This window comes from Stegodyphus dumicola, chromosome X1 (genome assembly GCF_044657685.1).
Source record: "Stegodyphus dumicola isolate Sdum_Otavi_A_Nest chromosome X1, ASM4465768v1".
Lineage (NCBI taxonomy): Eukaryota > Metazoa > Arthropoda > Arachnida > Araneae > Eresidae > Stegodyphus > Stegodyphus dumicola.
Window position 1 is genome coordinate 260,245,338 of NC_140780.1, and position 14,911 is coordinate 260,260,248.

Below are 14,911 nucleotides of genomic sequence, written 5' to 3' on the forward strand. Positions count from 1 at the left end.
GATACCTAAACTATGTAATGTCCACATATCTGTTATACAAGCATTTTTATTTAACATTCAAATTAAAGTTGTACTCTCACTGGACGACGCTGCTAGGATGCGACCTATAATCGTCCACCCTATTTTTGTTTCAATGGCTGCAAGACCACTGGGTAGACGTTTATAACCGTCAGTCATCAACTTGCCTGATATGTCAGCTCCAATTAAAATTTCAATAGGCCCACATTACTGATCACCAGGGTAAGTGCCAAAGTCTGCAAGTTCTTTTAGACACGATTCCGATGCTACTGGTGGCATAGTATCACATATTACAGGTTGGCTTAGTGCTTCGAAATGACAATTATATGTACACTTCATATATGATAAATATATCAATAACCCATCATGTTTGTACACTTTGGTATTACTTCTCCCGAACAGTGAGTGTTGAAGGTGGTCATTTCTTAAGGCTTTGTACCCCATCTCTTTAGCTGTTTTACTCTAAATGTAAGACCTATGAGAAGCAGAATCAATAATGGCTCGAGCTTTACGCTTTTTATCACTGCATCTTAAAATCACAGTTAATGTTTGTAACATAACATTAGGTGCACTTGATACATTGGCAAGTGCCTGATCTCTCTCTAAATCAGTTTTAATGGACTCAATTTCCTTTTTATTAGAATGTTGTGCACTTACTGTAGCTATATTTCTGCACAGAAGTACCTGATGTCTTTTCCCACATAGTACGCAACTCGATTTCTCATTACATTTCGTTAGTCGATGTCCATGTCTCAGACAGAGAAAGCAACAACTCAATTTCCCAATAATAGCTTCTCTCTCATTTAGAGGCATATATTTTGCATTCCTACAATGCCAAGAATTATGAGGATTTGAACAAAATATGCACAATTTTTGCCCTTGGGCTGATGTGAACAGTTCGGAAGTACTAGGCACAGGCAATGGATTGCAAAATTTCGATTTAGTACTCCTGATTTTATTTTCAAAAGATATTTTAATACTGCATTTGTTATCATATTTTCCTGGCTTCTTTTGATCAAATGTTTGGGAAGCTAGAGATATTCGCTCTTCCGATTCTACTTCATCTTGAAGAAATTCAAGTAAATAATCTAGATCACTTTTCTCGATTATTTTTGACTGCTCAGAATTTTCTCCGGCTTGTCTACGATCAACTGCTCGGTAGTGTTCCCATGCTCTAAGTATCTCAACAGGCAAAGAGGACTCAACAAGAAGAAAAAGCATGGCTGCATATTTAACTCTAGTAACCCCTAGAACTTCCAAAGAACGAAGTTTAGATTCCAACTGGTCATAAACTTGAATTAACAGTTCATCCTTTCCAAAAAGCACATGCAATTGTTTTACAGCTTCCTCATAACTTTCGCCGCTTGGCGGGGAACATTTAATCAATTCTTCTGCAACAGAACCTCGTTGCATGGCCTGGGATAAATATGTAAATTTACCTTGATTATCAATATTAGAGTCTTTATCAATTTTCTTAAACTGTTCCCAAAAATTAAGCCAATTTTTTAAATCACCATTAAATGTTGGTAATTTTATCTAAGGATAATGTAACGTTGTATTCGGAATTTGTGACATCGACGCACATCCTATATGTAAACCGGACGTTTTCTGTTCAGAAACTTGTAATAATTTATTCATCTTATATTCTAACTTTCTCCATCTATCTAAATAAGATTCTAACTCATCAACCTCTTTTACGATAATTTTTTCATCTATAACTTGTTTAAATAGCTCTTATTTCAAATCGTTTTCAGCTGAAATCATTAATTTTGATTTCTCTTGAATAACTCTTAATTCTAAAATTTTTTCTTCGTCACTTAAATTATTTTCTCTTTGATTAAATTCATTACACGATTTAGAAAATACTCTACGATGTTGCTTACGTGCTAGTTGCAGTTCCAATCCTGTCTTACGAACGCCAGTTGACAAATAATCGCCTCTCAAAAATACTTCAAAGTCAAATAACGATTCATTAAAACTCCAAGTTGTCTGATAAAACGCATTTATTACACGTAAGCACATCGAAACTCAATATGTGCATCTTTAAATCTCACAAAAAGATGCCTTTTCTTCTTATATCTGAAAAACACAGCATAAAATTACTCTTAAAATAAAACAGAATAGAACAAACTTAGCAACATTTTTCTGTTGCCCGCACCTAACTACTAAAAATCGCACAGTTACAAATACGTCAAAACGAAATTCAGCACGCATTATTCAAAGGTAAAAATAAAATGTAAAAATAAAATATAAACAAAATAATAACTTACGTTTGCAACTAGTTGAAAGATACCATTTTTCACACCAATGAATTGTGTGACAAATTTACTAAAAGTAAGCGTTTGAAAGTCAGCAAAAGATAAACTCTGTAATTTAACTGTAAGGACTCATCGTGATACAAAAGGCAAACTGTTTTCAAACTTTGAACGCAAATAAAAGCTCCGGTTTTCCTGTGCCTAAGTTAAAGAGAATAGTATCCTCATTTTCTTTACAATTAAAAAATATATAGAATACTTTTAATTTAATGAGAAGAAATGATGGAGTAAAAAAACTAATAAAAAATTAGAATTCTAAAATAACTAGCATTCATTAGCTGTGACTGTAGGAAAATCGTCACTGACATATTCTACCCAAATATGCCTCGTAAAAACAGTCGCCAAACAGAAGGGTTAGTTAGAACAGAATGGTTATACTCACTTCTATTGTTGCTGAACATTTTCCCTTCTGCTTTAATTTTTTTACCCTGATGATACCGTAGCTCTTTTACATCTTTTAAAACAGTTTAATACTTATATAATTAGTTAAAAGTTCGACTGGACTGCCATTTAGTTCACTTCCCTTTCTCTACAATTTTTGTGATACTCAATTAATTACATTTCAGCATTTTTCAACTAAAATATTTTATTCCTTCAAGCAAATATCTGTCTTCCTGCTGGAAAAACGGCTTCTATTGACATCTATGAATTTGTCCATTTAATGCACGTTAGGTTTTGGCACTTACGTGTTACTCAGAAACTCAGGAAATTTGGCCGCTATCGGCAAATAATTCTCTCCTTTTGATACAGAGAAAAAAGCTGTAAAATCTTTCTTTACTAATATAGACGATATTACTCAGTTACAAACAATCAAAGTAATCTTTTTCTCGTCCCTTTTCCCTTATCTGATAGTTATATAACATCCCGGATACTCCATAGATTTTATCTTCCAGGTTATTTTCTTTATTCATAAAATTCGTGGTTTATGAATAAAGAAAATAACTGAAGATTCTTGAACAGCCCCTATCATATTTGAATTCTTAGTGTATTTATAACTTTTAACGGATCTTTTTAACGGGTGTTTAAAGCATGTGGATCTAGCTAAGGCAGCTTCAAAATTTCACACTAAAAAGCAGAAATTTACACCGGTAAAGCAGAACATAATGAATTTTCCATAATTAATGATAATTGCTCCCTCAGTATTCTTTCGATTCTTCTGCTAAATCTATAAGTAAAAGTTCTTCAGCTGTTGAAAAATCATAATCTATCTTAAAGGCCTTCCACACGCATCAAAATTTGTAAGTTTCTATAAATATTTTAAATCCAGTTCTTACTTTCCATCTTGGCTCTGATTTTTCCTTCAGTGTTACTCAGTAGATGGTGCCTATTTGAATTTAAGATAATGTAACCGCAGCGCAGTCTTCCCAAAAAGCAACGCTCCTCTCAAGCAGACAGCCGTCGGAGTCTCTGTTATAACAAACCATACATTTGTCGAGGTCTTTTGCCACAAAAGTTCCCTAGTCATATTACCCCTCAAGAAAGTGTTTTTATTTGCAACCAACTTTAAACTAATACTGAGTTTTGCTTAACTTTGAAGCTGAAATTAACGCGCTTTCCTTACCTATCTTTGCTGTTTCGGCATCTTCTGTACATAGCATTATCTCAATAACATGTTTACAAATTTTTAACTTCGTCATGTAAATTCTGGGCTAACTGCAAGAATCGTTCATTTGAATTTTTATGCAAAAAAAATTCTTAAATTATTAAGTTTGATTATATTCCAGCGTTATTTACTCAAAAAGCTTCATAAGCGATGCTTTGGACTAGAAGATTTCTGAAGATATTTATCTCGAAACCTCACTGCCTTTTATTACTTCAAACTGAAGAAAGCATCATTTGCTTTTTTTCCCACACTTTTTCTCTTCCATTTGAATTGCCTAAACATATAAGGTATGCTAGCAGTTTATGAGATTTAAATACGAATTTATTTAAAGCTTTACTTTAGAAAATATTTTACTTAATAAAAATATTTTAAGCAAATGAATTGTGTTCGTTAATTTCCTGGCAAAAATAACAATTGGTGAAAATTTAATCTCAGTTGCAATGTATTTAGGAGTTTTTTTAAAGCTGAGCTTAGCCTCAGATTAGCGTTTCTTAGGTAGGGTACTTTTGAGAAAAATTCTGTAGTTTATATTCCAAAACGAAAAACATTTATATATGCCGAATACAAAGTATAGAAATTCTTACATCAAGTTCGTTAACTTCTCAAGTATAAATACTATTTATATTTGAATTTAGCATACTGCATATGCTTGTTTAAATTTCCTACGAATTTTATAACCAGGCCTTTGAATAAAATTTACCACTTTGTTTAAATTCTAAATTATATTTTTTTGAAATATTTTAAGCGAAGAATTTAAACAAAGTGCCAAATGTTTACAATGTAGTAAATTGTCGTATTTTATGCTACTAAATTTTATTTAAAAGACCTTGCTATCAAATTCGTGGGAAATTGAAAGAAGTGAGTGTAGAGTTTAATTATAACTCTATTAATCAGCCTTGATGATTTCTGAGAGAAAAATAATAAAATTTACAATTACAGAACTAAATTTTACAGAACTAATTTTTTCGCTTATCTCTTTGTAATTTCTATTGGAGTCGTTTCATAAATGAATAGTTCGTAAAAGTTTGTTTCGTGCCATTCGCTTGATGTGAATGACCTAGGGACATCTCTTCCGCAAACAGCAAAGAGTAGTACAATTCACAACAGGTGAAAAAAATATAAATAAAAATGCTCACGCTTTACTACATCCGACCGTAAAGTCACACATTGCTGTTCCTTGTACTGATGACTCTAACACACCTACATGTAAGGGTGAGAAATTTTGTAACCTTCGGAATTTCACGCTAAAGAGGAAAGTCAAAATTTTAGATACATTCTAGAGCTCATAATAAAATATCCCTTTGTTTTAAAGACAACTGAGTTATTTTCGAAATGTTTGATTATGTGAAATTAATTTCTCATAACCTATTGTAATTAATATACAACACTGGATTTTTTGTAGAATTACTTATCCTTTTGATATCGCTTTAATACTTCTGCATACATTTTGTAAATGTACGAAGCTTATACTATATTTGGCAACTTATATATATGATTTCAGAAAGCATAAAATCTATTAATGGTATGAATACCTATTTATTTGTAATTACGAATTAATTTATAATCAATGATTAGTATTTATATAAGCTAATTTATTATGATTTCATTATTATATCCCCCCTCCCCAGGAAATCTATTTTTCTGCTTCGCTCTCTCTCACTTTCCTTACTCCGTATCTTTCCATCTCCCTCTTTCCAAAATTTTCAATGTAACTATATGCATGTGAGTCTCAAGGCTAAAATATTTAATCAGTGTTACAGAAAGTATTATCCAAACATGTTCTCTATTATACATAAAAAAAAACTAGTTTAACTAGTTTATGTGTTCCTGAAACAGAAGAAAGCTAGCTGGTTCTTTCTTTATTCAAAGTCAGATATTTGTTTAAGTCAATTTAATTTTATTTCAAATTAATAAATTTACCTTCAAATAAAAAAAAAAGCTTTCTTGTAGGTATGTATTTCATATAACATAAAAATATTACAGTTAAAAAAATGAATTTAGTTCTTAAATTCTTATGTATTACTAATATATAACTTCTATAAAAGCAAAAATTGCGTAATACATCAATTCCTACCGAATCTGATTAAAAGTGATAATTTTAGATTTTTAAAAATGGAAAAACTTAAAATTTTAATGATTTATTAATGATATAAATCTTTCTTTTTCTCTTGCATTTTTTAATGAAAAAAGGACTTGAAAAAGACTCGCAGCAGCACTATTTGTGGATTTTATAGAATTTCAAAATTTTAAATATTTAATTTGTAATGATATTTTTAAATCAATTGAATAAATTAAATTCTAATCATATTGCTTAATAACGTATTGGCGATTCTCTACCTAACTTACCTCCCTGTTCCTAAATTTTGGAGAAATCCTTTCTTTATTATAAATTATATTAACCTGTTGGAACCCGCCAAATCGCCAAACTCATAAATCTGTCATATTACATAAAGTCCTTAAGAACACTCCCTGGTAGTTCGGTTCGAGGTTCGAATCCCGCGAACGGGCTGGCTGCATGGACGTTTTCGTGGTTTTCCCCATGTGTAACGTGTATACGAGCCAGTTTCCCTTAGAAAGTCCTCCACGAAGGCATCCCTCCCCTGAGGCAGATAGCCCTAGTGTGCTTTGCCATAATTAAATACACCATCACCACACCTTAAGAACACTCCTGATGAGAAGATAGCGTCACTTCCTGATTTCAATACGGCTGATTGGATGAGCACCATGACGCACACATATCTATAAATAGGGCTTCTCCCTCGAGGTACAGGAGGGACGCTTGTGAGATGGATGCTAAAATAGACGTATCACTTTATATTCCAAAATTTGTCTCATTCCTGTTGCCCCGGCTGCACAACACAAATAGTGTATGAGATTCTACATTTCATATACATATAGAAACATAATAAGAGGATAAAAATTAAAAACAAAATTTTTATATCCTTTCTACGCTAAGCTGCAGGATTGAAGTAAAAGGAATTTAAAGCATCTAAAAGTTAAAAGTAAATTGGAGTCAAAGCAAGGCAATTCTCAACAGTATTAATAATTGCAACAGTGTATAAGAGGTTTAACACAATATTAAAAACAAATCAAAGCTATGAATTCTTATTTTAATTTCGATTTGTTTCGATATTGTGTTAAACCTCTTATACACGGTTGCAATTATTAATATAGCTGAGAATTGCCTTGTTTTGACTTCAATTTACTTTTAACTTTAGAAGCTTTAAGTTTATAATATAAGCAAACTTAAAGCATCTAAAGTTAATATTAAAATGGGAATCAAAGCAAGGCAATTTCTCAACAATATTAATAATTGCAACTGTGTATAAGATGTTTAACACAACATCTAAACAAATCAAAATTAAAATAAGAAATCATGGTAGAACTATAAAAATAAAAATGCAAAACGGAAAATACACAAAATTATAAAAATTAAGCTCCCTTTACTGAAACTCCAATTCAGAACTCATCAGGAGAAAATGAATTAAAGCTTCAGAAAAGTTGATTAATACGTTACGAAAACATGTTTCCTTCTCCTGGTTCATTTAAGCTTAAAAACCGAAAAAGATTCAATTAAATGTTCAATCAAGACATTAAAATTCTTATAAAACCGTAACTCGAATCTCAAATGTACCAGAATGTTCCCTACACGCTTTCGAAAAGCTTGGAAAAAAGAATAAAACATAAGATTGTGCCAAACTGACTACTCAATAAAAAAAGTAAAACTTAACTTTATGCAAACTGGCCGTTCAAAAAGCAAATTGGTCTAAAACCATTATATGCAAATCATAAATTCAAAAGCAATTGTAAATAAAGAGCAAAACTAATATACATTAAATCGAATTGTCAATTTAAACAATACTGAAAACTCGGGTGGTCCCCGATTATGCTAAACTAAATTTTTAATACCAAGAAAACGAAAAACTTTTCATAGAGATTTCTATAAATATATATTTAAAAAAATTATTGAGAATTCAAGGTTGTCAAACATTCCTTGTAAGAAATTTTTATGTAGAAAAAAAATAAGATTGAAAATTCTGATAAATTATTCCGAAAATCAAAATCTTTTAATTAATGTAGCTTTTAGCAACTAAAATATTTTTTACTGATTATTTTCTACATAATCAAAATTAATTGCCCATATTCTATAAACTTACTGTTACTTTTCATTTTCTTAGATGTCAACGAGAAATATGTTTCGAATGCTGAGTGTATGGCTCGTGACGTGGGTTTTAGTATCGTCTCGCTACCTGGCGTCTGAAGCTCAAATAAGGCCACTTACTTTTGCTATGCGTAAACTCGCATTCTCTACGAACCAGTTTGGAATTGATTTGTATAGAGCCCTCAAAGTACCAAAAAATGAGGTTGTGGCTTTTTGTCCATTTTGCATCAGTACATCATTGGCCATGATCCTTTTAGGAGCTCAAGGAAGATCAGCTAATGCACTTCAACAAGCCTTATACTTGTGGGGTGTACGACAAGAAGATGTCCATATTGCTTTTCACGATTTACTGATTCACCTTCGTGACAACTTACAAGTAACACCAGGCCATCACATCCCAGATCATTTGGGCAATGGTAATGGTGGCTATAGGCAAGAATATGGTGTTCAAGATTTTGAAATATTGCTTTTCAATAGCATCTATGTCCAAAGAGAATATAGCATTCTCTACCATTACCAGAAGTTTTTGCATACTTTCTATAACACATCTGTGCATCCTCTCGACTTTAGCATGTACGGAGAGGAAAGCAGACTCCACATTAATGCCATAGTCGAAAAGCAAACAAAAGGAAATATTAAAAACATTCTAGATCAACCATTACCAAAGACCACAAGTGTTCTTTTGCTCAATGCCTTGTCGTTTGATGGTGTATTAGACATGAGCGGATCAACTACGAATCCAACGGCAGAAGACGTGCATCGAAATTCCCAGTATAATCAATTCAATCAAGGATACAATAATCATCCTTTCAGTCTCAATCACGCTTTTCAGCCAACGCATAGCAGATTACCCCCTATAGGAGGACCAGGGTCATATTATGCTCCATCATTTTCTCAAGCAATGACGTATGCAGCAGCTACTCCATACAACTCTCACAATTTTATCACGCCACCTACTAGGACAAGACAAGGAGGTCTTCGACATGGTACCTATGATTACCTTGGATGTACTGGAGTAGAAGTACCCTTTCGAAGTGGCCTGCTTTCCCTAGTGCTCTTGATTCCCAGTGATACTAGTAGTATGAATATGCTTGAGACTCGGCTCAATGCCCAGCATATTACCGACATTTTAGGCACCATGCAGTCGAAAAATGTTATATTGGAAGTAAGTGCCATTTTTTATAATATATGATATTTCTTTCTTCTTGTTACAACACAGTATGGTGTACTATAATATTACGCTGAGTATATATATTGGATCTGAACTAAAATTTTTACATAAATCTATTTTAATATTTATGCAAAAATAAAGTTTTACATAAACATTAAAACAGAAAATACATAAACTTTCTGAAATGATAGAGACAAAGTACGTAATTTATGGCCACATGTGGTATTCAGAGTAATAAAATACAAGGTAAGGTGTTCATATCAATATTTCTGAAACTAGAGCCGTAGCTCGGATTTTCAGCGCCCAAGGACAAATGGAGATTTTGTGCCCCTTTCTGTGCGCCAAGAATGGAAAACCTTTCTTTCGAAATTTTGTATTATCAATTTAGAACCCTCTGGATGCTGCGCCTGGGGATAGATGTTCCCTCTTGACCCACCATAGCTACACCATTGTCTGGAACTCAGTTTGATAAATCTGTGTAAAGATTAAAGAATACAAATCTCCTCAAAACTGCGTACTAAAGTTTTTAAAAGAAGGAATTAAGAGCACGTATATGCAATTTTTTACGTAAAAGAGTGAACAAGACTTGTAATATACATAAATCCGCTTCTTTTAATTTCTGAGTAATATTAAATTCGTAATTCAAAAATCCAGGCTGAAATTACAGCACTAAGTTTCGTAAAATCAAAGAATTTTAAATAAAACGTAGACAAACAATAAGATCAACTAGTAAAAATTAGATTAAAGGTTAAGAAGATAGGTGTTGTTAATTGATTATTCGATGTATTTCAGGTACTCTCAATTAACTGTTTCAGAAGTGCCCCTCTCGTAAACGTCCATTACGTGTGTACTTAGAACATTTAATCCTACATAAGGCATTTTCTCCCTCCTTTCAACATTCCTTCAAGGTGTAACTGTAAGCCCGTTCGATGAGTGTCCGGAGTTCGAATCCCGACGAAGGCAAAGGGGATTTCTTCAGTTTTCAAACATCGAAAGAATTCTAAACGATTCTACAAGTGGCGCCCAAATTAAAAGTTGGTGGACGATAATTCCCCACCACCAACATTTAGCGACTGGATACCCTCATCCTCAATTCGCTCATTAAAAGGGGAAGTATATACGGTATTTTCTCCCACCTTTCCATACGCTTTGTTGGTATAGCTGGAAGCACGTTCCACATATAATCGGGAGGTCCAGAGATCGAAGCCATCGCACATTTTTCACGTTCCCGCACCGATACAACCTAATGATTCTACACAACTAAAAAACATAATTTATCTTCTCTTTGCATACTTAGAGATTTAAATGCGTTTCATCTACGGTTATTAAATTAAAACTTAGGCTACAGTTATTATTCTAATTTTTTATAGAATTAAAGCAGCTTTTATACTCGTAAAACTTAAAAAAGAAAAAAAAAGAAAGACAAGGGAAAAAAAAAAAAAAAGAAAGAAAGGAGGGGGGAATGAGCTCAAGAAAAGTTCAGGCAGCTCTCTCGTTCTTTTCTACGTGGTCACTTTTTACGTGCGACTGACTGAACCATTACTCAAAACTCAATTTGAAGCAATCCGCCGTTTAACTGGATCTTGAACTAACATATATTCAATGTGACACCAAATCGCAATTCCTATTTTTAAACAAAGGATAATTTAGAGCGTCATTTATGATAGTAACGGATTAATTCTGTCAGCAATTAATTTACGCACTGACAAAATACGAGTTGTTTGGTTTGTTTATAAGGTATTTCTTCTGCCTTCTTAGGGTGCCTTCGTGGTGTAGTGGTCTGCACGCTGGGAGTGTATTCCAGAGGTCCGTGGTTCAATTCCCGGCGAAGGCGTTGCTGATTTTTCAAGTGTCTTGCTTCCAAATAACCTAATAACTCTACATGTTTATTAGTCTTTTATAATATTTAAATCTTGCAAATGTCTACTTTTAACCACTACTGCGAGCCAAATTCATAGATGTCTGAAGAATTCATTTCATTACCGTTAACAAAAGACACTAAAGTTTATTATGTATTATTAATGAGACTGTTGGATTTACTTTAATAGTGCAAAATACCAGCAAAGAATTTATAATCTATATTAAGTTCGCAAAAAACGCATTGATTTCAAAATGTCATGCGACATGCCGCTTGATGAAATTCCATTGTAAGTGTTTAAGTATCTCTTTCTCGAGATGTTCTCAGTATATGTTACGGAGTAAAATACAGGCGTTAATTGAACAAAACATTACTTGGCCAACACTCACACAAAAGTGCAAGAAAAATTGGAACTTTCCTGATCCCAGAGTCCTTTGTTTACTCTGTTTTTTTTTTTTATTTTATTTTGGCATAAAGTGTGCGGTTATTACAGATATACTCCCGAGTGCTTTGTAATTCTGCATAGAGGTCACTGCCCGCCCAGCTGTGATGTCACAACAAGCACGGCAAAGCTTTGTGATATTTTACAATTTATTTAATTTAATTTTTTTTATTTTTTCCGGATACATTTCTGTCATTCCGCTCAACAGAAAAGTCTGCCCAACATGAAATTCAGTTGTTCGTATAATGAGTAATATACTAATGATTAAGCGACATAAGCTTTAACAGTGGAGTAAAATTTATTTAACTTATAAAAGTAATTTAATATGCACATGTGGCGTGCCACCAATATACCTGTTGTGTGCCACATAGCGGCACGCGTACCAGAGGTTTGTAATCGCTGATCTAGACTTTCTTTGCCATTACAGGCTTTTGAACATCTCTAAATAAACTCCCGATTCTCGTAGCATCAGTATCTGCTTATCCTAGACAATTGTGGACTCCGGACGATACCCGAATAGTCTATGTAAGCCATCCGGAGGTCCAGACCTGCTTTCACCTGTCACCACCTGTCGAAGTAACAAACCTGTATAAAAGTAACATGTTTGAAAATAATCATTGCAATTATGCAGATTTATAAAAATGCAATACAGTTTTTAAAAGCAAATGGAGGTTTCAGTATATATATATATATGTATATGTATACCACCACTTATCAGAAAATTAATACCAACGCTTAAGCTCTCCATAAGAGGTTTAAAGCATAGATTTGCAAATCTTTAATAAAAAATGCACTTAAAAAATTTCATAAGACACCGATCAAGTTCAGATTTATTGCCAATGGAAATAAGAATTTTTTAAAAGCAATTGACCTACTTTTTGCTGAAAAACGTAAACAAGTTTTACACATTCTCAATAATTTTAAGTTTTAAGAACATAATTAGAACTGGATTATTAAGAACCACGAGCCGATTATTGATGCACTTAAAATTGAGAATATTAATTGCCACGATTTCGAGAATCTTTTCACCACTTTGCCGCTTGAGGATATTTACGATAGTTTGCTACCTATTAGGCCGGCATTTTTTCTTACATTCTTTTTCTAGTGGTTTGAAGACGATAAGGGTATAATTGCACGTTTCCTTTTTTCATTTTCTTCAACGTTTTTCAATTTTCTTTAGCCTTTAGTTGCAAATTTACTTGTTCAGGGCAAATAGAACTCGATCTTTTTCTTTTAAAAGAATTTTTTCAGCTTTTTTTAATCTTCCATCTTAAAGAAACTGCATTTGTTCTCGCCATTTTTCAAGAATTTTTGAAAATTTTCTGAGTAATTTTCACAATATTCTTCGTTTATTATAAGCAAACTTCTGAATTTGATTTCGTTAAGTATTGGGAGGTTTTACTTTGGGCTTTCTTAAATTTTTTTTGTAACTCTAGGTAATTTCCTTTGGATCTTTATCAGCTTTTGAAATTAATTAGAGAAATCTCAGCACCTTTTAGTTTCAAAGTTTCTGATTCAGACTAAAGCTAATTTAACACGCATTCGAGCCGCCACTTTTTTAGGTTTTAAATACTGACCACTTTATTTTGTTGATTGTTTTATTCAAGGATTACCCTAACTATATATGATTGTAATTAGTTCGTTGGCCTTTTAGGCATTTTACGCTTTTTGTTTTTCAGGTTACTGTCTACTTTTTCTTTCGATTTTTATTTGAATCTTTTTTGTGTTTTGAATCAAAATCTGTATTTTTTTGTGTATCTTCTTAAATACTGCAATTTTGCTGTCTAAAGGGTTAAAATTCAAGTCGGGAAACTGTCTGAGCATTTGAGAGCCACTGAAAGCTATTTTAAATTGAAAATTTATTTCATAATTTACGGTCCTGACTTTCAAATGTCTCAGAGGAACGAAATTTGTATTCGGAACTCATTGATCAACTTGGTTTTGGGCTTCAAAATACTTTTCCCTTGATAAGTTCTGTTTGAATCGTTGAAATGAGGAGATCAATATTTCTTTTTATTTCCTTATTTTATTACGCAATGCTTTTAATATTGTAATTTTTACTTGTACTACCTTTGGTTACGACTTTCTTCGAGATACAAAATGGTTAGGACCTTCATAGGAAAGAAAATGTAAACTTGCATTTAAACTCCAATATTTACCTTTGTTTTAAAAAAAATGTATATATAGTAAAGACATAAAGTAAGAAATTTAGAACTAATTTTTCCCAAAGACCCAAAATTGAAATTCGTAATTATTAAATTTCAAATAATCCTATAAATGCAATAAAGAATTTTAAAAATGTTAAAACCAAAACTTTTCAAACAAGCAATACTCCAATTCAAAAATTAAAGAAATTTAAAGAAAAACGGACAAATAGAAGAGGAATTCAATCAACTTCAATGCCACTTCGTCAGGAGCAGGAACACTGAAATCAATTGAAATCTCTCTTCCACAAAAATCCTTGCTTTTCTGTATCCAGAATTAGCCGATGAGCCATTTCAATGCATTTTAATTATAATAGTTCACCCGAAAATTCTGGCCCCCCTCCCCAAAGCAAGAGAAGAAACAAAGTAAATTCTAATTAGAATCTTGTACCTTAAATACAGAAATTTCTAGTTAGAGAATGAAAACGTAAGTAAAATAATAAAATATTTCAATGAAGAATTCAAATCAAAATTTTACCTTAAACAAATAGCATATAATCCAAAGAATTTTAAAAGCAAGTGAAATAAAAAATTTTTCCGAGCACTTTCATTAGAACAGAATCGAAACTATGAAGATCATTACAGTAGAATAGAATCTATCTTTGATACCAAATAGTTATGACAGGAGTTAACCCTTTCTTCTTCTACATATGTGATAAGGTTTTCCAGTCTTGATAATCAAATATAGTTTATTAAGCGGCGATGTATAAGAAAATTGTTTCGAGTGTGGAGAGATAGCAAACTACTACAAAACATTTGAATAGCTGTCCATGGTATCTACAACACACTTTCATCTCAACATATTTAATACGAAATTTTAAATATCTCATACTATCAGATACGTAAGAGCAAAAGTTTCTTTAGCAGCTATGATTTCAGTAGAGCAGTTCCTGAAAATATTTCCTGGGTAGGCTTACTGACTTTCGAACATTAAAAATGTTTTTGTTAAATTACATAACATTCCTGCTTTGTGGACTGTTGTATAGAACATAACTAAGGTACTGTGAGTAAAAAGCAATGAAAATCGTCTTATTTTGAGTACACATGCTAAGTGACGAAAGACAAATTTTGAAACAAATTGGATCTGTTTCTTGTCAGGTGAATTCTTGGATTTATCTTCTGTTCAACATATACTTCG

General features: G+C 32.4%; 1 protein-coding gene across 2 annotated transcripts in view; it reads left to right on the top strand.

Annotated features, from left to right (window-relative positions):
• LOC118193000 (leukocyte elastase inhibitor-like) overlaps window positions 1-14,911 on the top strand; it is a 31,789-nt gene that overhangs the window by 13,158 nt on the left and 3,720 nt on the right. For both annotated transcript variants that reach the window (XM_035364029.2, XM_085807602.1), the window contains exon 2: window positions 8,115-9,263. In XM_035364029.2, coding sequence (XP_035219920.1) covers window positions 8,115-9,263 — 1,149 coding nt within the window. The remainder of the gene's footprint in view (window positions 1-8,114; window positions 9,264-14,911) is intronic.